Source organism: Heterodontus francisci, chromosome 26 (assembly GCF_036365525.1).
Source record: "Heterodontus francisci isolate sHetFra1 chromosome 26, sHetFra1.hap1, whole genome shotgun sequence".
Classification (NCBI taxonomy): Eukaryota; Metazoa; Chordata; class Chondrichthyes; order Heterodontiformes; family Heterodontidae; genus Heterodontus; species Heterodontus francisci.
The window spans coordinates 20,613,418-20,639,980 of NC_090396.1; the positions used below are offsets into that span (position 1 = coordinate 20,613,418).

At 44.3% G+C, this 26,563-nt stretch overlaps 1 protein-coding gene across 4 annotated transcripts in view; it reads right to left on the bottom strand.

The window, feature by feature from the left end:
• The window catches only part of LOC137384217 (caskin-2-like), a 276,988-nt gene that overhangs the window by 55,544 nt on the left and 194,881 nt on the right, over positions 1-26,563 (bottom strand). For all 4 annotated transcript variants that reach the window (XM_068057900.1, XM_068057898.1, XM_068057896.1 and 1 more), the window contains exons 6-9: positions 18,321-18,451; positions 12,604-12,712; positions 9,669-9,777; positions 8,941-9,035 (exon numbers count right to left, since the gene is read on the bottom strand). In XM_068057900.1, the coding sequence (XP_067914001.1) occupies positions 8,941-9,035; positions 9,669-9,777; positions 12,604-12,712; positions 18,321-18,451 (444 nt within the window). The remainder of the gene's footprint in view (positions 1-8,940; positions 9,036-9,668; positions 9,778-12,603; positions 12,713-18,320; positions 18,452-26,563) is intronic.

Genomic DNA, 26,563 nt, shown 5'->3' on the forward strand with positions numbered 1-26,563 from the left:
CCTACAATATGCACTGGGGCTGCTGTTCCCTACAATATACACAGGGGCTACTATTCCCTATAATATTCACAGGAGCTGCTGTTCCCTATAATTTTCACTGGGGCTGCTGTTCCCTTTAATATTCACAGGAACTGCTATTCCCCATAATATACACAGGGGGTGCTGTTCCCTATAATAATCACGGGGGCTGCTATTCCCTATAATATTCACAGGAACTGCTGTTCCCTACAATATACTCTGGGGCTGCTGTTCCCTATAATATTCACAGGGGCTTCTATTCCCTATAATATTCACAGGAACTGCTGTTCCCTATAATATACACTGGGGCTGCTGTTCCCTTTAATATTCACAGGAACTGCTATTCCCTATAATATACACTGGGGCTGCTGTTCCCTATAATATTCACAGGAACTGCTATTCCCTATAATACACACAGGGGGTGCTGTTCCCTATAATATTCACAGGAACTGCTATTCCCTATAATATACACAGAAGGTGCTGTTCCCTATAATATTCACAGGGGCTGCTATTCCCTATAATATACACAGGGGCTGCTATTCCCTAGAATATTCACAGGAACTGCTATTCCCCATAATATACACAGGGGCTGCTATTCCCTATAATATTCACAGGAACTGCTATTCCCCATAATATACACAGGGGCTGCTATTCCCTATAATATTCACAGGAACAGCTGTTCCCTATAATATACACTGGGGCTGCTGTTCCCTTTAATATTCACAGGAACTGCTATTCCCTATAATATACACAGGGGGTGCTGTTCCCTTTAATATTCACAGGAACTGCTATTCCCTATAATATACACAGGGGGTGCTGTTCCCTATAATATTCACAGGGGCTGCTATTCCCTATAATATTCACAGGAACAGCTGTTCCCTATAATATACACTGGGGCTGCTGTTCCCTATAATATTCACAGGATCTGCTATTCCCTATAATATACACAGGGGGTGCTGTTCCCTATAATATTCACAGGAACTGCTATTCCCTATAATATACACAGGGGGTGCTGTTCCCTATAATATTCACAGGGGCTGCTATTCCCTATAATATACACTGGGGGTGCTGTTGCCTAAAATATTCACAGGAACTGCTGTTCCCTATAATATACACTGGGGCTGCTGTTCCCTTTAATATTCACAGGAACTACTATTCCCTATCATATACACAGGAGCTGCTATTCCCTATAATATTCACAGGAACTGCTGTTCCCAATAATATACACAGGGGGTGCTGTTCCCTTTAATATTCACAGGAACTACTATTCCCTATAATATACACAGGGGGTGCTGTTGCCTAAAATATTCACAGGAACTGCTGTTCCCTATAATATACACTGGGGCTGCTGTTCCCTTTAATATTCACAGGAACTACTATTCCCTATCATATACACAGGAGCTGCTATTCCCTATAATATTCACAGGAACTGCTGTTCCCAATAATATACACAGGGGGTGCTGTTCCCTTAATAATCACAGGAACTGCTATTCCCTATAATATACACATGGGCTGCTATTCCCTGGAATATTCACAGGAACTGCTATTCCCTGTAATATTCACAGGAACTGCTATTCCCTGTAATATTCACAGGAACTGCTGTTCCCGAAAATATACACAGGGGCTGCTATTCCCTATAATATTCACAGGAACTACTATTCCCTACAATATACACAGGGGCTGTGTTCCCTATAATATTCACAGGAACTGCTGTTCCCAATAATATACAGAGGGGGTGCAGTTCCCTTAATATTCACAGGAACTGCTATTCCCTATAATATACACATGGGCTGCTATTCCCTATAATATTCACAGGAACTGCTGTTCCCTACAATATACACTGGGGCTGCTGTTCCCTGCAATATTCACAGGGGCTACTATTCCCTATAATATTCACAGGAGTTGCTGTTCCCTATAATTTTCACTGGGGCTGCTGTTCCCTATAATATTCACAGGAACTGCTATTCCCTATAATATACACAGGGGGTGCTGTTCCCTATAATATACACAGGGGCTGTGTTCCCGATAATATACACAGGAGCTGCTATTCCGTATAATATTCACAGGAACTGCTATTCCGTATAATATACAGAGGGGGTGCTGTTCCCTTAATATTCACAGGAACTGCTATTCCCTATAATATTCACAGGAACTGCTGTTCCCTACAATATGCACTGGGGCTGCTGTTCCCTACAATATACACAGGGACTACTATTCCCTATAATATTCACAGGAGCTGCTGTTCCCTATAATTTTCACTGGGGCTGCTGTTACCTTTAATATTCACAGGAACTGCTATTCCCTATAATATACACAGGGGGTGCTGTTCCCTATAATAATCACGGGGGCTGCTATTCCCTATAATATTCACAGGAACTGCTGTTCCCTACAATATACTCTGGCGCTGCTGTTCCCTATAATATTCACAGGGGCTTCTATTCCCTATAATATTCACAGGAACTGCTGTTCCCTATAATATACACTGGGGCTGCTGTTCCCTTTAATATTCACAGGAACTGCTATTCCCTATAATATACACTGGGGCTGCTGTTCCCTATAATATTCACAGGAACTGCTATTCCCTATAATACACACAGGGGGTGCTGTTCCCTATAATATTCACAGGAACTGCTATTCCCTATAATATACACAGAAGGTGCTGTTCCCTATAATATTCACAGGGGCTGCTATTCCCTATAATATACACAGGGGCTGCTATTCCCTAGAATATTCACAGGAACTGCTATTCCCCATAATATACACAGGGGCTGCTATTCCCTATAATATTCACAGGAACAGCTGTTCCCTATAATATACACTGGGGCTGCTGTTCCCTTTAATATTCACAGGAACTGCTATTCCCTATAATATACACAGGGGGTGCTGTTCCCTATAATATTCACAGGAACTGCTATTCCCTATAATATACACAGGGGGTGCTGTTCCCTATAATATTCACAGGGGCTGCTATTCCCTATAATATACACAGGGGGTGCTGTTGCCTAAAATATTCACAGGAACTGCTGTTCCCTATAATATACATAGGGGCTGCTATTCCCTAGAATATTCACAGGAACTGCTATTCCCCATAATATACACAGGGGCTGCTATTCCCTATAATATTCACAGGAACAGCTGTTCCCTATAATATACACTGGGGCTGCTGTTCCCTATAATATTCACAGGATCTGCTATTCCCTATAATATACACAGGGGGTGCTGTTCCCTATAATATTCACAGGAACTGCTATTCCCTATAATATACACAGGGGGTGCTGTTCCCTATAATATTCACAGGGGCTGCTATTCCCTATAATATACACAGGGGGTGCTGTTGCCTAAAATATTCACAGGAACTGCTGTTCCCTATAATATACACTGGGGCTGCTGTTCCCTTTAATATTCACAGGAACTACTATTCCCTATAATATACACAGGGGGTGCTGTTGCCTAAAATATTCACAGGAACTGCTGTTCCCTATAATATACACTGGGGCTGCTGTTCCCTTTAATATTCACAGGAACTACTATTCCCTATCATATACACAGGAGCTGCTATTCCCTATAATATTCACAGGAACTGCTGTTCCCAATAATATACACAGGGGGTGCTGTTCCCTTAATAATCACAGGAACTGCTATTCCCTATAATATACACATGGGCTGCTATTCCCTGGAATATTCACAGGAACTGCTATTCCCTGTAATATTCACAGGAACTGCTATTCCCTGTAATATTCACAGGAACTGCTGTTCCCGAAAATATACACAGGGGCTGCTATTCCCTATAATATTCACAGGAACTACTATTCCCTACAATATACACAGGGGCTGTGTTCCCTATAATATTCACAGGAACTGCTGTTCCCAATAATATACAGAGGGGGTGCTGTTCCCTTAATATTCACAGGAACTGCTATTCCCTATAATATACACATGGGCTGCTATTCCCTATAATATTCACAGGAACTGCTGTTCCCTACAATATACACTGGGGCTGCTGTTCCCTGCAATATTCACAGGGGCTACTATTCCCTATAATATTCACAGGAGTTGCTGTTCCCTATAATTTTCACTGGGGCTGCTGTTCCCTTTAATATTCACAGGAACTGCTATTCCCTATAATATACACAGGGGGTGCTGTTCCCTATAATAATCACGGGGGCTGCTATTCCCTATAATATTCACAGGAACTGCTGTTCCCTACAATATACTCTGTGGCTGCTGTTCCCTATAATATTCACATAGGCTACTATTCCCTATAATATTCACAGGAACTGCTGTTCCCTATAATATACACTGGGGCTGCTGTTCCCTCTAATATTGACAGGAACTGCTGTTCCCTATAATATACACAGGGGGTGCTGTTCCCTATAATATTCACAGGAACTGCTATTCCCTATAATGTACACAAGGGGTGCTGTTCCCTATAATATTCACAGGGGCTGCTATTCCCTATAATATACACAGGGGGTGCTGTTGCCTAAAATATTCACAGGAACTGCTATTCCTTATAATATACACAGGGGGTGCTGTTCCCTACAATATACACTGGGGCTGCTGTTCCCTTTCATATTCACAGGGGCTGCTATTCCCGATAATATTCACAGGAACTGCTGTTCCCTATAATATTCACAGGGGCTGCTATTCCCTATAATATTCACAGGAACTGCTATTCCCGAAAATATACACAGGGGCTGCTATTCCCTATAATATTCACAGGAACTACTATTCCCTATAATATACACAGGGGCTGCGTTCCCTATAATATACACAGGAGCTGCTATTCCCTATAATATTCACAGGAACTGCTGTTCCCAATAATATACACAGGGGGTGCTGTTCCCAATAATATACACAGGGGGTGCTGTTCCCAATAATATACACAGGGGGTGCTGTTCCCAATAATATACACAGGGGGTGCTGTTCCCTTAATATTATCAGGAACTGCTATTCCGTATAATATACACATGGGCTGCTATTCCCTAGAATATTCACAGGAACTGCTATTCCCTATAATATTCACAGGAACTGCTGTTCCCTACAATATACACTGGGGCTGCTGTTCCCTGTAATATTCACAGGGGCTACTATTCCCTAGAATATTCACAGGAACTGCTGTTCCCTATAATATTCACAGGAACTGCTATTGCCGAAAATATACACAGGGGCTGCTATTCCCTATAATATTCACAGGAACTACTATTCCCTATAATATACACAGGGGCTGTGTTCCCTATAATATACACAGGGGCTGCTATTCCCTGCAACATTCACAGGAACTGCTGTTCCCAATAATATACACAGGGGGTGCTGTTCCCTGTAATATTCACAGGGGCTACTATTCCCTATAATATTCACAGGGGGTGCTGTTCCCTATAATAATCACGGGGGCTGCTATTCCCTATAATATTCACAGGAACTGCTGTTCCCTACAATATACACTGGGGCTGCTGTTCCCTATAATATTCACAGGGGCTACTATTCCCTATAATATTCACAGGAACTGCTGTTCCCTATAATATACACTGGGGCTGCTGTTCCCTTTAATATTCACAGGAACTGCTATTCCCTATAATATACACAGGGGGTGCTGTTCCCTATAATATACACAGGGGCTGCTATTCCCTATAATATTCACAGGAACTGCTATTCCCGAAAATATACACAGGGGCTGATATTCCCTATAATCTTCACAGGAACTACTATTCCCTATAATATACACAGGGGCTGTGATCCCTATAATATACACCGGAGCTGCTGTTCCCTATAATATACACAGGGGGTGCTGTTCCCTATAATATCCACAGGGGCTGCGATTCCCTGGAAAATTCACAGGTACTGCTGTTCCCTATAATATACACTGGGGCTGCTGTTGCCTATAATTTTCACAGGAACTGCTATTCCCTATAATATACACAGGGGGTGCTGTTCCCTATAATATTCACAGCAACTGCTACTCCCTATAATATACACAGAGGGTGCTGTTCCCTATAATATTCACAGGGGCTGCTATTCCCTATAATATACACAGGGGCTGCTATTCCCTAGAATATTCACAGGAACTGCTATTCTCCATAATATACACAGGCGTTGCTATTCCCTATAATATTCACAGGAACAGCTGTTCCCTATAATATACACTGGGGCTGCTGTTCCCTATAATATTCACAGGAACTGCTATTCCCGAAAATATACACAGGGGCTGCTATTCCCTATAATATTCACAGGGGCTGCTATTCCCTATAATATACACAGGGTGTGCAGTTCCCTATAATATATACAGGGGCTGCTCTTCCCTTTCACATACACTGGGTCTGCTATTCCCTTTAACATACACTGGGGCTGCTATTCCCTATAATATTCACAGGAACTGCTATTCCCAAAAATATACACAGGGGCTGCTATTCCCTATAATATTCACAGGGGCTGCTATTCCCTATAATATACACAGGGGGTGCAGTTCCCTTTAATATTCACAGGTACTGCTGTTCCCTATAATATACACTGGGGCTGCTGTTCCCGATAATATTCACAGGAACTGCTATTCCCTATAATATACACAGGGGGTGCTGTTCCCTTCAATATTCGCAGGAACTGCTATTCCCTATAATATACACAGGGGGTGCTGTTCCCTTCAATATTCGCAGGAACTGCTATTCCCTATAATATACACAGGGGGTGCTGTTCCCTTCAATATTCGCAGGAACTGCTATTCCCTATAATATTCACAGGGGCTGCTGTTCCCCAGAATATTCACAGGAATTGCTATTCCCTAAAATATACACAGGGGGTGCTGTTCCCTATAATATTCACAGGAACTGCTATTCCCTATAATATTCACAGGAACTGCTATTCCCTATAATATACACAGGTGGCGCTGTTCCCTATAATATACACAGGGGCTGCTATTCCCTAGAATATTCACAGGAACTGCTATTCCCTATAATATTCACAGGAACTGCTGTTCCCTATAATATTCACAGGAACTGCTGTTCCCTATAATATACACTGGGGCTGCTGTTCCCTATAATATTCACAGGAACTGCTATTCCCTATAATATGCACAGGGGGTGCTGTTCCTTTTAACATTCACAGGGGCTGCGATTCCCTAGAATATTCACAGGAACTGCTATTCCCTATAATATACACATGGGGTGCTGTTCTCTATAATAATCACAGGGGCTGCTCTTCCCTATAATATTCACAGGAACTGCTGTTCCCTATAATATACACTGGGGCTGCTGTTCCCTATAATATTCACAGGGGCTGCTATTCCCTATAATATTCACAGGAACTGCTGTTCCCTGTAATATACACTGGGGCTGCTGTTCCCTATAATATTCACAGGAACTGCTATTCCCGATAATATACACAGGGGCTGCTGTTCCCTATAATAGTCACAGGAACCACTGTTCCCTATAATATACACAGGGGCTGCTATTCCCTTTAACATGCACAGAGGCTGATATCCCTTTAACATACACAGGGGCTGCTATTCCCTATAATATACACAGAGGCTGCTGTTCCCTAGAATATTCACAGGAACTGCTATTCCCTATAAAGTCACAGGGGCTGCTATTCCCTTTCACATACACAGGGGCTGCAGTTCCCTGTAATATTCACAGGAACTGCTATTCCCTCTTACATACACAGGGGCTGCTATTCTGTTTAACATACACAGGGGCTGCTATTCCCTTTAACATACACAGGGGCTGCTATTCCCTTTAACATACACAGGGGCTGCTATTCCCTTGAACATGCACAGGGGCTGCTATTCCCTGCAATATTCACAGGAACTGCTATTCCCTTTAACATACACAGGGGCTGCTGTTCCCTTTAACATAAACAGGGGCTGCTATTCCCTGTAATATTCACAGGAACTGCTGTTCCCTATAATATACACTGGGGCTGCTGTTCCCTTTAATATTCACAGGAACTGCTATTCCCTATAATATACACAGGGGGTGCTGTTCCCTATAATATACACAGGGGCTGCTATTCCCTATAATATTCACAGGAACTGCTATTCCCGAAAATATACACAGGGGCTGATATTCCCTATAATCTTCACAGGAACTACTATTCCCTATAATATACACAGGGGCTGTGATCCCTATAATATACACCGGAGCTGCTGTTCCCCATAATATACACAGGGGCTGCGATTCCCTAGAATATTCACAGGAACTGCTGTTCCCTATAATATACACAGGAGCTGCTGTTCCCTATAGTATTCACAGGAACTGCTGTTCCCTGTAACATTCACAGGAACTGCATTTCCCTTTACCATACACAGGGGCTGCTATTCCCTTTAACATAAACAGGGGCTGCTGTTCCCTGTAATATTCACAGGAACTGCTTTTCCATATAATATACACAGGAACTGCTATTCCCTTTAACATACACAGGGGCTGCTATTCCCTTTAATATGCACAGGGGCTGTTATTCCCTTTAACATACACAGGGGCTGCTATTCCCTTTAACATGCACAGGGGCTGCTATTTCCTGTAATATTCACAGGAACTGCTATTCCCTATAATATACACAGGGGCTGCTATTCCCTTTAACATACACAGGGGCTGCTATTCCCTTTAACATACATAGGCGCTGCTATTTCCTGTAATATTCACAGGAACTGCTATTCCCTATAATATACACAGGGGCTGCTATTCCCTTTAATATGCACAGGGGCTGTTATTCCCTTTAACATACACAGGGGAGAACCACTCATCAGGTCACAATGTGGAGCAACATCATAAACACACACATTCTTTCCTCTGGTTCAGATGACACAGTACAGCAGCACTGCTGTTCAAACCATGTGGGCTGATGGCTAGATTGTCTCTTTCATATTAACAAGTAATTACACCTGCAACAATCCTGCTGTTCCTTTCTCACCACACTCACGGCTTTACTTACCATGATAACATCCCCAGCCCTGATATTGAGTGACGTGGGGTCGTGAATGTTCCAATAATCCTTAAGGGCTCGAACTTGCAGGATTCCAGAGGCTTCTGTTAGGAAGAGAGTCTCAGATGATGAGAAACAGTATGAAGTCATAGGCAGTGCAATATTGCCGACACACTGAGCACCTACACTATAGCACAGCCCCCATTGGAATGGTTAAGATAATCCTTACCATTTACAGTTGGTACTAACGCGATTTACCCGCTACCTTTGTTTGATGGTTTATATGAATTTCTGTTATTTGTTTATAGTTCTGTACATTACTACAGAAGGAACATGTCCTCACTTTGTTACCCAAAACAACAGCACTCTCTAAGAGTCCAGCAGGTTTCTAAAACCCCAGCAGAAAATTGCTGGCAACTGTACAGAACACACCCAACAGCCCAGCAGCACACTCTCCACAACCTAGCAGCACACTCCCATCATCCCAGCAGTACACTCCCATCATCCCAGCAGTACACTCCCATCATCCCAGCAGTCCATTCCCATCAACCCAGCAGCATACACCTTGCATCCCAGCAGCACACTCCCATCATCTGGAGAGAGAGAGAGATGAGGGAGAGAGAGAGAGATGGGGGAAGAGAGATGCAGCAGCACAGTCCCAACAAATGCACAGCACTTTTCATTTCGCGCCCCTACCCTTGTTGCCAGCGCCTGGCACTGCCCCCATCCCTCTTTACCTCTCAGTAGTTGCTTGATCTCTTTGCTGGCCTGGGAGGTGGTGAATTGGTTGACAATGTCCAGGGCTGTTTGGTTGTAAGTGTTCCTGATGTTGACGTCAATGCCAGCCTGCAGAGAGGATTCAAGGCAGAAGTTGGGATAAATGTTGAGGCCGAACCCCAACCCACCCGTCCCCCCCAGCAGTCAAACTGAATATGGTGAGAGAAGAACTCAAGGTAGAGAGCGTGAGACAAATGCACAGAAGTCTTCTGAACAAAATATAGTTTGTGTTTCACAGTTGCCAAAATCTCAGACCACAGTAGCGAACATTCTGGTTTATGTACATATTATCATTACTGATTGGTACTGGAGTAACAACCCGGTGATCAAGAGTTTAAATCCCACCAGAACATGTTATGACACTGAATTATAATAAATCTGCCCTGTGTGCCCTCTCAAATGGACATCAAAGTTCCTACAGTATGATTTTAAAGACGAGCAGGAGAGTTCTCCCTCAGTGTCCTGGTCAACATTTATCCCTCAACCAACATCACTAAAGCAGAAGATCTGGTCGTTCTCACATTGCTGCTTGTGGGATCCTGCTGTGCACAAAATTAGCTGCTGTTTTTCCTGCAATAAAACAGCGACTACACTTCAAAAGTTCTTCAGTTGTTGCAAAGTTCTTTGGGATGTCGCGGTCCTGAAAGACACTGTAGAAATGCAAATCTTTCTTAAAAACCCAACCTCTTTCATTAATGATCAAGGGGAGGCAGTAGAATAGTGGTAATATCACTGGACTATCAATCCAGCAGCCGAGGCTAATGCTCTGGGGACATGGGTTCAAATCCCACAACAGACTGTGAAACTTGAATTAAAAGTTAGTCTAATAGTGACCATGTGATCATGAAACGATGTTGTTTCAAAAACCCATCTGTTTCACTAACGTCCTTTGGAGAAGGAATCCTGCCATACTTGCCTGGCCTACATGTGCCCTAACCCATAGCAATGTGATTGATTCTTAAATGTCTTCAATGGGCAATAAATGCTGGCCTAGCCAGTGATGTCCACATCCCATGAATGAATTTAAAAAATTCCAGAAAGCAAGGCTGAAGTGACTAAAAGACAAAAGTAGAGCATGGGAATTGGGGAGGGGAGATGTACTAGAGGCCAGATTCAGAGGACTGGACAACACAGAAGGAGGGCGTGGTGGGGCTAGAAGTAGTTGCAGAGTTACAGTCAGGTGAAGTGATCCGTCGATGAAGCTTTTACATCTCATCCTAAAGGAAATGAGGATGGAGATAGCGGAGGAGTTTGCCATAATCTTCCAATCTTCCCTGGATATGGGGGAGGTGCCAGATGATTGGAGAGCAGCAAATGTGAGACCCTTATTCAAGAAAGGGTGTGAGGACAGTCTTAGCAACTACACACCAGTTAATTTAACATCAGTGGTGAGTAAGGTTTTAGAAATAATAATCAGAGACAGAATCAACAGGCACTTGAAGAGGTTGGAGTTAAATAAGGATAGCCAGCATGGATTTGTAAAAGGCAGATCATGCTTGACTAATCTAATTGAATTTTTTGATGAAGTAACAGAGAAGGTTGATGAAGGGAATGAGGTGGATGTTGTTTATATGGATTTTAAGAAAGAATTTGATAAGGTACCACATACAAAGCTAGTTAACAAAATTGTGGCTCATGGAATAGGAGGGTCAGTGTCCAATTGGATAAAAAATTGGCTTAAGGACATAAAACAGTGAGCCATGGTAAATGGTTGCTTTTCAGACTGAAGGATGGCAGACAGTGGTGTTCCCCTAGGGTCAGTGCTGGGACCACTGCTTTTTTTGCTATGTATAAATGACTTGGATCTTGGAATACAGAGTGGAAACTCAAAATTTGCCAGTGACACCAAACTTGGAGGTGTGGCAAACAGGACAGTGTCCTGCAACAGGACATAGATAGGCAAACAGAATGGGCTGAGAGGTGGCAGATAGAATTTAATACTGACAAGTGTGAGATGATGCATTTGGCAGAAGGAATAGGGAGAGGTCATGCAGAATTAATGGCACGGTTCTAAAGAGTGTGCACGAACAGACAAACCTGGGGGTTCATGCGCATCACCCTTTGAAGGTGGCAGGACATATTGAAAGAGTGGTTAGTAAAGCAAATGGGATCTTGAGCTTCATAAATAGAGGGATTGAGTACAAAAGCAGGGAAGTTATGCCTAACTATTATAAAGCTCTGGTTATACCAAAACTAGAGTATTGCATCCAGGTCTGGTCATCACACTTTAGGAAAGATGTGAGAGTCCTTGAGGGTGAAGAGGAGATTTACCAGAATGGTTCCAGGGATGGGGGATTTTTAGTTACAAGGTTAGGTTGGAGAAGTTGGGGTTGTTTTCCCTGGAGCAAAGGAGATTGAGGGGAGATTTGATAGAGGTGTAGAAGATTATGACAGCTTTAGATTATTTAGACAAGAGAAAACAGTTCCCATTAACAAAAGGTACAAGCACTACGGCACACCAATTGAAGGTTTTGGCAAAAGGTGCAAGGGGAATATGAACATTTTTACACAGCAGGTGGTAATGACCTGGAACTCACTGCCCACAAGGGTGTGGAAGCAGAGACAATCAATGAATTCAAAAGGAAATTGTCTGGCCAATTGAAGGAAATAAACTTGCAGGGCTACAGCGATCGAGTGTGGGACTGACTGGATAGCTCTGTGGAGAGCTGGCATGGACTCGATGGGCTGAATGGCCTCTTCTGTGCCGTAAATGACTCTATAATCCATCAGGAAAGAGACAGCCAGCATTCAGTGAGGTCAGGAGTTTAGAGAGTCGATAGGAGACTGAGAGCTCCTCTCCTTTGACCTCAACTGTCAAGAGAGTTATTGCACTCAGGACACACACTGCTGATTTGTTTTCCTCGCCCAGAATTAACCTTATGTAAACAGACTTACGTCGAGGAGCAATCGGACCACCTCAGTTTTTCCACATAGTGCTGCCTCGTGCAGAGCTGTCCCTGTTTTAGCCACTTTGTTTGCTTCAATCCCGGCCTTGATTAACAACCTGGAATGTAAAGAGTGACAGGGTTAACTGGACTCTGTTGAGCTCCATGGAGTTAGTATCTGGGGAATTACATCATGATGGAGTTCAGAGACCCCAAAGAGAGAGAGTGCAAGGGGATCCTGCAGGGAGAGGGTGCAGGGAGTCCCCACAGAGACAGAGTGTAAGGGGACCCCGAAGAAGGTGTATGCAAGGGCATCCTGCAGAGAAGTCGTAACACTAACATGCTCCTGTGTGGCACTAACATGTTCCCATGTGGCACTAGCATGTTCCCTTTTTCTACCTGCATCACTGGCCTTTCAAATTGACCGTAGTACAGTACATCCAAACTCTGGGACTATTGTTGCCTGTAAACCAGAAAATGAGTTTCGTTCCAACAACCGAGGATTTAACCAGCAGCCAGTGATAATCCACACCCCATCACATGTTTAACACATGGAGATAATCTGCACCCTGTCAGTGTGTTTAACAACCAGATTGTCTGCCTCATAGACGTGGAATGTGCGTGATAAATGCTACTAATAGAGGGTGATCTCATATCAGGATTGGTGCCTGGTGTCTATTGCATGCAGAGTGGTTTTTATACACAAGGGGGCGATCTCCTCCAGTCAGACCCACAACCTACACTCTATTAATAGGACATCTGGTGATTATGAATGGAGCAATTTTAATCAGCATTCTCGGTTAAAGGGACACCTCCGTAAAGTCGTGAATCTCTCATCTCATTACTAGTTAATGACTGATATTACAAGTCCCATTAAAGCTCCCCTGAAGCAAATAAACAAGAGCACACTTAGCACAGAGTGAAAGCCCTTGGAGACAGTCTTTTAAAAATTCCTCAGGTGTTTTATGCCTTGCTGTGACTAAATAATCAAGTTCGGGCAAAGTAATGATTTACCAGCCACTGCCAGCTTATTTTAACCCATCTGGCTCCGCTCTCCATAGAGCAAGGATTGGGAACATCAAGATTCCTCCTTCCATTCATCCCAGAATGCCAACTTGGGTCTTTAACTGGGCAGTTTTGGGCACCTGATGCACTAAACTGTCTCTGTGTGTTCAGTGGGCCAGCCACGGGATCACTGAGTCTGCTGCCAGCATGCAGAAGGTAGATGTAGCCAAGGACTAAGGCCGTCCAACTCCCAGCACCACCCCTCACCCCTACTTCGACCCCACTCTCACCCTGACCGCATCCGACCCCACTCTCACTCCCCCCACCCCCACCTTTTGGGTGAGGCGTTAAACCAAGGCCCTGTCAGACAGTCAGGTGGATAAAAGGGATCCTGTGGCACTATTTTGAAGAAGAGCAGAGGAATTCTTCTCGGTGTCCTGACAACAGCTGTCCCTCAACCACCAGATTACCCAGCTATTAGTGTACTGCTGTTTGTGGGATCTTTCTGTGCACATATTGACTGCCGCACTTCCTACAACAGTGACTACACACTTCAACAGTACTCTATTGGCTTTAGAGCACTTTCGGACATCCTGAGCTTATCAAAGGCACTATATAAATGCATGGGGTTTTTTGGTTCCATATCCCTGAATCCATTCGACTTTAAAAAAAAAATCTACCAATCTCAGTTTTTTGAGGGAGAGTGTTCCAGATTTCCACTACCCTTTGTGTGAAGAAGTGCTGCCTGGCATCACCGCTGAACAGCCTAGCTCTCATTTTAAGGACTTTGCCACCAGAGGAAGTTGTTTTTCTCTACCTACCCTACCAGATCCTTTAAGCTACTTTAATATAAAAGGAACACACTTCAATTGATCTGTGTCACGTCAGCTGAACTGGCTGCAACAAAAGGTCACTTCACCCGGACAGGGCCAATGGGAAAGTAAAATCGGGCGTGGAGCGAGGGAGTTGCCGATTCAGCCCGAGCCCAATTTCACACTCCTGGCAAATACCAGTTTCAACCCCATATCCTCAGGACATCCCAAGGTGTTTCACATCTAAAAATATTACCTGTGACATGTAGTCGCTCTTGTTATGGAAGCCAGCTCAGTGGCCAATTTGCACACAGCAAGATCCCACAAATAGCAAATGAGAGCAATGACCAATTGAGTTGTCTTTATGTGATGTCAGTCAAGGGATAAATATTGGCCAGGACACCGGGGAGAACTCCCCTGCTCTTCTTCGAAATAGTGCCGTGGGAGCTTTCACATCGACCTCTTCATATCAAGGACAAAGCTGCACTCCCTCGGTACCGCACTGAGGTGCCAGACTAGATTACCTGCTCATGTCCGGGAGCGGAGCTTGAACCCATCAGCTGCTGACTCAAAGACGGCAATGTTCTCAGTTCACACTGATTCGTAGTGGGATGCTGAGTTTCAATGCTGTTCCCTCGCCGTTTCTTGCTCTCCAGCAAATGAAGGACAAGTGAACATTACTGCAAGGCGAGGTTATCCCAGCTTCTCCACGGCGAGTGAATGGCCCTGCACTCAATGCTGGCCCTTAGGACTAGCAGAGCTCTTTGAGTCCGATTAGGCAGTTCCATCTCTGTCGCGCATTAAACATTGCCCGTCCTCCCTGGGACACCAAGTGTTCAATCTAATGGGCACAGTTGGTAACAGCCCTGTCTAGAATGCTAGTGAGTCACACAGTTCCCACAGCCTCTGCTGATCCCACCCAGGGCAGTTGTAGGAGGCTCTGCAATGGGCCTTCGTGCCCCCAAGTTAGGAAGAGAAACATCAGCCAGTGCCCTTGCTCCTGACTGGCATGCAGTACCCACCCCCACTGCTGGGAAGGGCACACAGGGTGAGGGCGCATCTTGACGCCCTCCACAGCCAAATAGCTAATACATACTCATTACCTTGGTTGGCATGCGGGTGAAATACTGGAAGGTGGTGGCTTCTATGGAACTGTAACCCAGCAACGAGAAGCAGAGAGTTAGGGGGACTGGGGATAATCAAGCAGGCAGGGACGGTGCATTGTGATGCTTGGACTCACTGTTTAAGGATACATTGGCCACACAGGATAGCTAACAGCCTTACTCTGTGTGCTGGGTAACAGGACATTTGTTGGAATGATTCCTACTGGGCCCTGTTTGTACTCAACTCATCAGCTCAAAAAGTGCACACGTCCGATTTCACACCAGATAGCAACCAGAGGAAACCATTCCTGTTCATGACTGCAATACTAGTTGTATTTGAAAGCCAGAGGGCGTGCTGAATGAGGACATGTTCTGACTGTCAGGAGTCGGGCCGACAGTAAATCTGTTTATAATTTAATGGCTCATCAGCCAGGAAACTGGGCGTGAAGCGTGGTAACTGACCTGTTTAACTCACTGCGAGAGATCAGTGCCGCTCCCCAATCAGATACAGGCGTCTGACAGACAACAGAGGACGGCTGGCAGTGAGGGCAGCCCCAGCTCAGTAGCCTGTTCTGTGTCAGCTTCTCAAACTCAGGGAGGGGAAAATCAATGTCTGTTCAGGGGATTGGGTGTCACTCTGGGCACTGTCCAAGTGATTTAGTGCATCGCTCTAACACTCTGACCCATACATCAGTGGGGCAGTGGGAGGGCGGGGGGGTGGTGGTGTAACAAACAGACTGATGGATTTGACAGGCAGGGAATGAGGTTAACACATCATGATTACTTACACACACACACACACACACACACACACACACACACACACACACACACACACACACACACACACACACACACACACACACACACAGGCACTTGCAAGCTTTACTCTGTATCTAACCCTTTTTTTTGTTATCAATTGCATTATTAATACAATCAAGGTCACACCTTGGCCAAATTTTATAGAAAAGAAATCTGTATTGCTGTGAAATGAATACTTTAAACATATCAGCACTATATAGACGTTATAGATAGAAGGAAGCCATAATAGACTAAGACTGCATCAAGATGTTGAAAAGAATTTGGTCACATAACAGCTCCCACCAAGGACAGTGAGACACTGCCATCATTGATTTGCTTCACTTCCCACCTCCAAAGGAATCATGGCATTGTTGCTGTTGTTGTATTTTCATCACCTGAAACATGCCAACGGATGCCAACGCAATGAAGATTATGAAGACAAGGATGCTCAGCACTGTGGTTGCAATGTTGAGTGCTCGGGCTTTAGATGCATAGTGTCGAGCTCCTTCTACATCTCCCATCACTTTCCGATCTCTAGATTTGACCGAGAAAACCAGCGCCACGAATCCAATGCAGCAGAAGTATCTAACCCGTGCTGTCCCTGCCCTGGGAGTGTATGATGGGGAGAGTGTAGCAGGAACTTTACTCTGTATCTAACCCTGGGGCATCCAGGCAAAGTGCGCTGCCTTAGATTCACACTGCATAAATATTAATGCACAAGTATTGAAGAATTCCACAGGCAGTTTCTGTCTGTAGTTTTGGCACTAAAGCTCATTTCAAACAAAAAGTGGTTACAAACTTCACTGGAGCCAGCTTTTGGCTCAGAGGTAGCATTCCTGTCTCTGAGTCAGAAGGTGCAGTGTTCAACTGACCCCCCGCCTCATCCCCAAAACTCCTGCAGACTGTCCCTGCTAGTGGAGACTCTGGTTCTGAATTCTGGGTTGACATCCAGTGGGATACTTGTCTCCAGTAGATAAATGGCCCCTCCTCATCATATGGGATGTGGAAGCCCCTAAAAACCGGATGGGACCAGCCATCCGTGCAGTAGGGTATAATAGTGGCCACGGCCACGGATGTAGAGTTCAGCTTGTCACGCTGTCAACCAACCTGTAATTCCTTCAAAACATCCACGCTGTTGTCCAAAGCAAAGGCACGAAGTTACGAGAACAAGTGTATCAACTCCATTCAAAAGCAGAACATTAATATTTGCCGTGTCGAGACCATCTCCTCTTATCCCGATTTCTCCCCTGGTGCCCACTGACCAGTGGGAAGGTGGAGATAGCGTGAGGACTGTGGGCAATCGTTCAGTCGCTCAGCATCCCTGAGCTGAACAGACCGCCAGGATCCTGGCCCTGCGCATAGAGATGCAATCTACAACTGGAAATTCAGCCGGGAGTCGGGGTGGGAGGGTGGGGCCAGTAATTAATGTGTCTACTCTCTGGATCCCCACTCTCTTGTTTCCCTTTCAGAGCAGTTGGAATGCAAAACTTTCTATCACATGGAGTAGTTCAGGTGAAAAACACTGATGCATTCAAGGGGAACAACAACTTTTAACGTAGTAAAACATCCCAAGGTGCTTCACAGGAGCACTATCAGACAAAAATTGAAACAATGGAGATATTAGGCCAGGTGACCAAAAGTTTGACCAATGAGGTAGGTTTTAAGGAGTGTCTTAAAGGGAGAGAGTGGAGTTGGTAGTTTAGGGAGGGAATTCCAAAGCTTAAGGAAGCTAGGGAAGTGCGTGCAAGAGAAAAGAGCAGAGGATATACAAATAGGGCAAGATGAAGTAAGGTGGGAGGAGGTGTGTGTGGAGCATAAACATCAGAATAGCCCTGCTGGGCTGAATGGCCTGGCTATGTGCTGTAAATTCAATGTAATTCTATGTAAGAGTGAGTTTGAGCCTGTGATTCAGTCACAACCGCTGACCCCAAAGGACTGGGGTTGCAAGAAGCCTCCCATACTAGTTCAGCAACACAAGGGCAGGCATTAAGATAAGAAGCCCATACCTGATAATATCCTTGTGCCCGTTCTTTGCAGCCAAATGCAGTGGTGTGGTGAAGTTGGCATCGGTGCTATCTTTGGACTGACCCTCCAGCAAGGCGACGCACATGTTACTGTTTAACAGAAGCTGAGCAACCTGGGGAGCAATGCAAAGCAGAGATGAATGTGTGAGAGCCATTGAAAATCCTCCAAAGATTATCTACTTCCATTCCAGAGATTCTGCCTGCTCAGTGATTCCAGACTGGATCCAATATGGAGCCTGACTGAATTTTAACATCTAACAGGGCCTAGCTGTTGCTAATGAAGCCTCTGATTTAGGTGGTAAAGGGAACCTGGGGGATCTGCAGCTTAAGTCAGCATTTGCAGATGGTATTGCTGACTGAGTTTTGATTAATGTCTCTGCTCCCCTGTCACTGTGATCTCTCGTCCATCTGGGAAGGCAGTTCAGCCACTGTGACGGGCTGACAGCTATGTTTCTCTCAAGATGGGGACTGAGCCTCCTGCCAACGCTCCCCCCCCCACCCCCCCACTCCCCAAACCCTTTTGCTGCCTTTCGGGCTCAATATCAGCCTCACCCCAGCACCACAGCTGAAACCTGCCAGATCCCAGCTTAAAAAGTCAGTCACGGCTATTTCCTGTCCCAGAACCTCTTCCTTAAGTATTTGCCACCGTACGTCTTGACATTCTAACCCTCACTCATTCCCCTGTAAAGGCCACAGTGCTCTATGGTCATCGCGGCAGTACTCTCTCCTATAAGCCAGAAGGTTGTGGGTTCAAGTCCCATTCCAGGAACTCAAGTATGAGATCTAGGCTAACACTCCAGTGGAATACTGAAGGAGTGCTACACTGTCAGAGGTACTGTCATTTAGATGAGGCCCCATCTGCCCTCTCAGATTGGTGTAAATGATTCCAATACAGAACTGGAAGAAGAGCAAGGGAGTTCTCCTGGAGTCCTGGTCGATATATAAACCAATGCCACTAAAAATCAGATTAAGAGATTGTGTTTGCCGTTTATGGGAGCTTGCTGTGTACAAATTGGCTGCTGCATACACTGCAACAGTGACTACAGCTCAAAAGCACTTCATGGCTGTGAAACACTTGGGGATGTACTGAGTTTGTAAAAGGCGCTATATAAATGCAAGCCTTTCATAGGAAGGCCAGTAAATTTACCTCAGTCTGATCCAGGCCATGCTCTTTGGTGTTGGGCTAAATGGTTGACTACCATTTAGATAAAGAGCAATGTTGCTCTCTCTTCTTTCCTTCCCTACTCTTCTCTCCTGCTGGGGTTGCCCCTTTACTGGTGCGACATTCCCCAATTGCCCTCCAATACCTAGCCCCAGGTGAGCATTATTCACCCGTGAGCTTTGCCAGCGAATGTTACTGGGCTATTTAACTGCAGTGGCATCACATCCCCAGCCCAACCCAATCTCAGCTGATACCCACACAAGGCCACTTCCTAGCGTAAGCCAATGGGCAGTGATGAGAATTCTAGATAATCTCCCACTCCCTAACCTAGAGACTCGAAGGCCATGTTGAAAAGTAGAGGGGCAGTGGGAGTAAGTTATGTGCCTGAGGTATCTGAGCACCAGCAGTTAAACCAAAAAGACTCAGTACTGCGCAATACTCTACAAAGTCTTGAAATGAAGAAGATCCCGAGCTTTTTCTGCAGCGAGTTCACTGCATGCCTCCTGACAGCAGTCCGAGGCTTACAGATGCCCTCAATGGTACAGGGAGACCAACCAGGATTCCAACTCACAAACGCCAGCCAGTGGCACCTCCAGGAATGTACATGTGCCCTGACTGAGGAATGAGTCAGACTGGGTCATGATGTACACATGGTCAGACAGCCTGCTGGCATGAGCAGTCTACACACTGAGCACACAAACTCCGGCAAATTACCAGGGCACATTCGGCGTCTGTGGAACCAGAGTCCGCCGTGAGTCAGTGCCATTTTGAAAAGTAATGAGAGTGATGAAAAACTATCAGGACGAGAAGTGAAGGCTGTGGGGAGGCTGCTAGACACATACAATTATATACTGCACAGAGTAAATTGGTTCCAGTGTGGCAGAATGCATTGAACAGGCATCTGTGGAAAGAGACTGGTCAGAGAAACGATCAGAAAAGAAAGATATGTATTTATATAATACTTTTCTCGACTACCGGACATGTCAAAGCATTTTACAGCCAATGAAGCACTTTCTGAAGTGCAGTCACTATTGTAATGTAGGAAAGGCGGCAGCTAATTTTTGCGCACAGCAAGCTCCCACAGGCAGCAACGTGATAATGACCAGATAATTTTTTTTTGTGGTGTTGATTGAAAGATAAATATTGGCTAGAACACAGGGGCTCATTTTCAAAATACTCTTCCACATCCACCTGAGCAGGCAGATGGGGCCTCAGATTAATGTCTCATCCAAAAGACAGCACCTCCGACAGTGCAGCACTCCCTCAGTACTACACTGAAGTGCCAGCCTTGCCTTTTGTGCTCAAACTCTGGAATGGGACTTGAACCCAGAATCTTGCGACTCAGAGGTTAGAGTACGATAGCTGTCAATAGAGGCCTGATTAAGGTTTGAATTAAACTCCAGTGTCTCAATCTATCACTTTTGATGGAGACATTTCACAGAGATTGATGGTATGCTCCAGGAACTGATATAAACTAGGGACAATCCGAGACCGGGAAAACTGTGTCTGATCTGTGGAAGAATGGGGATTTGATGGGCTGATGATGCCTTCCCCTTCCATCCTTGTAACACCGATAACAGCCTAATCAGGCTGTGTTTGATAGGCCAAGGAATGCAACTTTACTTCATTTTAATGGCTTTGTGGGCGGCAATATGCATAAAATAGAGATGGTAGTAGATAGTGGGAAGAAATAAGAAAGGTTGGAGACACTGCAGAGATAACATTCATCAAATGCCGCTAACAAACCTTGTCAGTGATGATCCATTACTGGCTGATGTGGAGTGATATGGCAATCCCAATAAATTGTCAATAGCAGGTGGCTCCCAGATTATTTTAAGAAAATAGAAACAGGAGTAGACCATTCGATCCCTCGGGGTCCTACTCCGCCATTCAGTTAGATCACAGCTCATCTTCACCTCAACTCCGTTTTGCCTTAGCTCTGGACCCTTGATACTCTTACCTAACAAAAATCTATTGAGCTCCATCTTGAAAGTTCCAATTGTCCCCAGCATCCACAGCCTTTTTGGGGGGAGAGAATTCCAGATTTCCACCACCCTTGGTGTGAAAAAGTGCTTCCTGATTTCCCTCCTGAACAGCCTGGCTCTAATTTTTAAAATACGCCCCCTCATTCGCGATTCCCCCCCTTCCGTCAGAGGAAATAGTTTCTCTCTATCGACCATATTGAATTCTTTTACCATTTTAACTACCTTGATCAGATCACCCTTGAATCTCCTATCATCAAGGGAATAAATCAAGTTTATGCAACAATTCTTCAATGATCGGCCAACCCCTGTTATTCATCGGCCACATTGTTCCTGGATTATCATCACTGATCAGGCCATTCCCAGGTCAACTTTGACAATGGGCCATTATTACTGTGTTAGTTAGGTACTGGTGTTCTCTGGCGCTCCACATTGGAAAATTGCCAGGCTATGGTGATGGGGATAAGGGATTGAATTTTTAAAAATAAGATAGCAAATTCTGATTTGCCCAGTTCTATATCCTCCTATGCTCTCCCTATTTTAATGTCATTAGCAAATTTGACAAACTAACATCTGATGTTTATTCGTCAGGCCATTTTTGCATAGATTAAAACATTAGGGCATCAAGGACCAATCTCTGCGGAGCTCCACTCAACATTTGCCACAGTCTGCCATTATGCCTCTCAGAAGCACCCTGCGTTTCCTATTTTTAATATCACCTTGAACCAGTCTCAATTCCCTACTCTTGATTTTGTTGGCTTTGGTTTCATTAGAAGTCTTTTATGTGGAACTTTTATCAAGAGCTTTCTGAAAATCAAGATTATAAGACAGTTCCACTATTCACCTTAGCTATGACATTGTCAAAACATCACGGTCTTGTCAGCAAAACCTTGTTGCTTGCTATTTTATATAAAAACTGCAGTGCATCCCATTCACTGTGAGTCTTTCTTGTGATGCCAGAGATGAAATGTATGAGGCACATTTATTCTGTGAAGATTGCGCCTTCTTTATTTAAATTTGTCAAAATGAAGTCAAATTCACTCACTTATCCAACACTGCCTGACAGTCAGACACTGACAGTGTGTGCCTATGTGTATTACTGCACTGAATCATTCCACTAGATCAGAGCTTTTGTTTGATTGCTCTTTAATATTCATCTCCTGGCCTCTCTTGGAATCTTGGCCATGCCGAAATCCCCATAGCATTTACCCAGTTTATTCAAACTGCTCGTGACTGCTGTCAGGAACGACAGTTAGTTCTACTCTGAGACTACTGCTTTGATAAATCTCAAAGCAAGCTCGCCAGGAAAGTGTAGTACATTGCAGGAATTCAAATCCTTATCTTGAGTTACACTCATTTCCTCAAGAACAGCCTTTAAAAAAAAAAATTCCCTCTTTCACAACAGAGCAATGAGGGTGACCTCTACTCACCACACTGACTGAACAGCAGTCTTCTCAATTTAAATGAGGCGGACCACAGTGGACAGGACTGTGGGGCACTGGACAAAGTGAGCAGAGTGTGACAGAGTTCCGAAGATTCAGGGAGGAGTTTTAAAAAAATCATTCTAGGGTTGTTGGCATCGCTGGCAAAGCAGGCATTTATTAATCATCCCTAATCGCCCTGAGAAGATGGTGGCGGGGTTTCTTCTTAAACTGCTGATAATAGGATAGAATTTTACATTATGTTTGAAAGTGAGGTAGTTCAGTCTGAAGCCAGGGTGTTAAATTTGAACAAAGGAAATTATGAAGGTATGAGGGGCAAATTGGCTGAGGTGGATTGGGAAAATACATTAAAAGGTATGACAGTGCATAGACAATGGATAGTCTTCAAAGAATTAGTACATTGTTTACAGCAACTATACATTCTTTCAAGGCACAAAAACCCCAAAAGTAAAGGCAGTCAACCATAGATAACAAAGGACATTAATGATTGTATAAGATTAAAAGAAAAGAGGCCTATAAAGTTGCCAGAAATAGTAGTAAACCTGAAGATTGGGAGGATTTTAGAAAACAGCAAAGACCAAGAAACTGATAAAGAATGGGAAAATTGAATATGAATGTAAACTAGCAAAAAACATAAAAACAGACTGTAAAAGCTTCTACAGGTATGTAAAAAGGAAACTAAGTTTGGCTAAGACAAACGTGGGTCCATTACAGGCAGTGTCAGCAGAATTTATAATGGGGAATAGAGAAATGGCAGAGAAGCTAAATGATTACTTTGTGTCTGTCTTCACTGAGGAAGATACAAGAAATCTCCCAGAATTAGAAATCCAAGGGATTAGGGAGAATGAGGAATTGAAGGAAATTAGTATTAGTAAGAGGGTTGCATTGGAGAAATTAATGGGCATGAAGGTTGATAAGTCCCCAGGACCTGATATTCTACATCCCAAAGTGTTGAAAGAGGTAGCTATGGAGATAGTGGATGCATTGGTGATCATCTTCCACAATTTTATAGATTCTGGAACGGTTCCTAAAGATTGGAAGGTAGCAAATGTCATCCCACTATTTAAGAAGGGATGGAGAGAGAAAACAGGGAACAACAGACCTGTTAGCCTTATATCAGTCATTGGGAAAATGTAAGAATCTATTCTAAAGGATGTGATAAATGAACACTTGGATAATAATGATCTGGTTGGGCATAGTCAACATGGATTTATGAATGGGAAATCATGTTTGACAAACCTGTTGGGAGTTTTCTGAGGATGTTACTAACAGAATTGATAAAGGGGAGTCAGTGGGCATGGTATACTTGGATTTGCAGAAGGTTTTTGATAAAGTCTCCCACAGGAGGTTGGTTAGCAAAATTAAAGCACATGGGAAAGGAGGTAATATACTGGCATGGATTAAGGATTGGTTAACAGGCAGAAAACAGAGAGTAGGAATAAACGCAATGGCAGGCTGTGACTAGTGGGGTACTGCAGGGATCAGTACTTGGGCCCCAGCTGTTCACAATATATATCAATGCTTTGGATGTGAGGACCAAATGTAATATTTCCAAGTTCGCAGATGACACAAAACTAAGTGAGAATGTGTGTTGTGAGGAAGATGCAAAGCGGCTTCAAGGGGATTTGGACAGACTTAGCGAGTGGGCAAGAACGTGGCAGGTGGAACATAATGTGGAAAAATGTGAGGCTTTCCATTTTGGTAGGAGGAACAGATGTGCAGAGTATTTCTTAAATGGTAAGAGATTAGCAAGTGTAGATGTACAAAGGGACCTGGGTGTCCTTGTCAATAAGTCACTGAAAGCTAACAGGCGCAGTAAGCAATTAGGAAGGCTAATTGTGCATTAGCCTTTATCGCAAGAGGATTTGAGTACAGGAGTAATGAAGTTTTGCTTCAATTGTATAGAACCTTAGTTAGACCGCACCTGGAGTACTGTGCACAGTTTTGGTCCCCTTACCTATTGCCATAGCGGGAGTGCAACAAAGGTTCACCAGACTTGTTCCCAGGATAGTGGGACTGTCCTATGAAGAGAGATTGGGGAAACTGGGCCTGTAATCTCTAGAGTTTCAAAGAATGAGAGGTAATCTCATTGAAACCTACAAAATACTTCAAGGGATAGACAGGGTAGATGCAGCTAGATGTTTCCTCTGGTTGGGGAGTCTAGAACCAGGGACATAATTTCAAATTAAGGGAGAAGCCACTTAGGACAGAGATCCGGAGAAATTTCTTTACTCAGAGGGTTGTGAATCTTTGGAATTCTCTACCTCAGAGGGCTGTGGAAGCTCAGTCATTGAGTATGTTTAGAGTAGAGATTGACAAATTTCTAAACACCAATGATATAAAGGGATATAAGGATAGTGTGGGAAAAAGGCATTGAAGTTGATGATCAGCCATGATCGTACTGAATGGTGGAGCAGGCTCGATGGGCTGAATGGCCTACTCCTGCTCCTATATTCCTGTGCTGCAATCTGAGCGTGTCTTGTTAGATCATTTCAGAGGGCAGTTAAGAATCAACTGCATTCTTGTGGGACTGGTGTCACATATAGACCAGACTGGGTAAGGACAGTAGGTTTCCTTCCCTAAAGGACACTAGTGAGCCAGCTGAGTCTTAAAAAACTGAACTGAAACTCTCAAATGGCCATGATGGGATTTGATCTTGTGATCTCTGGAGTACTAGTCTAGTAACATAGTCACCATGTTACCGTACTTGTTACCAGTGTCCTGGGGCCGACCTCCGTTGCGGTTTATGGGCAAAAGCAGTCTGCCAAAAATCGTGATGCATTACGGATAGCCCTGCACTCCCCATCCTGCAGAAGCAGCAGGAACTAACCTGACTTTGCAAATAGCTGCCCTACAGCCATTTGCAGTTCCTTAGGAATGTCGCTTTCCCACAGGGAGCATTGGAATCACTCCTGACATACACTCTTGGAGTGTAGTGCTCTGTACAGAGAGCACTAGAAATGAGAGCTTACACTGAGGAGTTCACATTAGATTAGAATTCACAGGATTGTACGCCACTTAATGGGACAGTGAAATCCAAAGGGAGAATGCTTAAATTCAGTGTTCCTGCCGCCAACCCACTTGCAAAATAGGGTGAAAATGCTTCATTTCATTTCTTTGATTTTTGGTTTCAAAATTGCAATTTTCCCAGCAGCCCTGAGTAAGGTGTTCCTTGCTCCTGGGCCACTCTGATGATGTCAAGCGAAGGGGATAAAATTGAAAGAAAAACAAAATTCATCCATCTTGAACTGAGACCTGAAGCACAGGGATCAATGTCCATGATTAAAAGTAGCTCAAAATTGAGCTTTCTATCTTTTCAGGTTCTAAGATTCTGTGGACAATCCTACAACAGGGAAATAAAACTCAAAACTGAGCCTGATGTGAACTGCCCACCTTTAGACATGCTTGACCTCTATGCCCAATATCACATTTCCCAATCCCGATGCCCACTCTCTCTGCACGTCCCAATCCCGATGCCCGCTCTCTCCGTACTTCCCAATCCCGATGCCCGCTCTCTCCACAATTCTCATTCCTGATGCCCACTCGCGTTCCTTGCTAACACTGATTGTGCGTCATCATCCTAGCTCCAAATCCCCACACTTGTACAGCAACTCCTCTTGATGACAATACTTAGTCGCT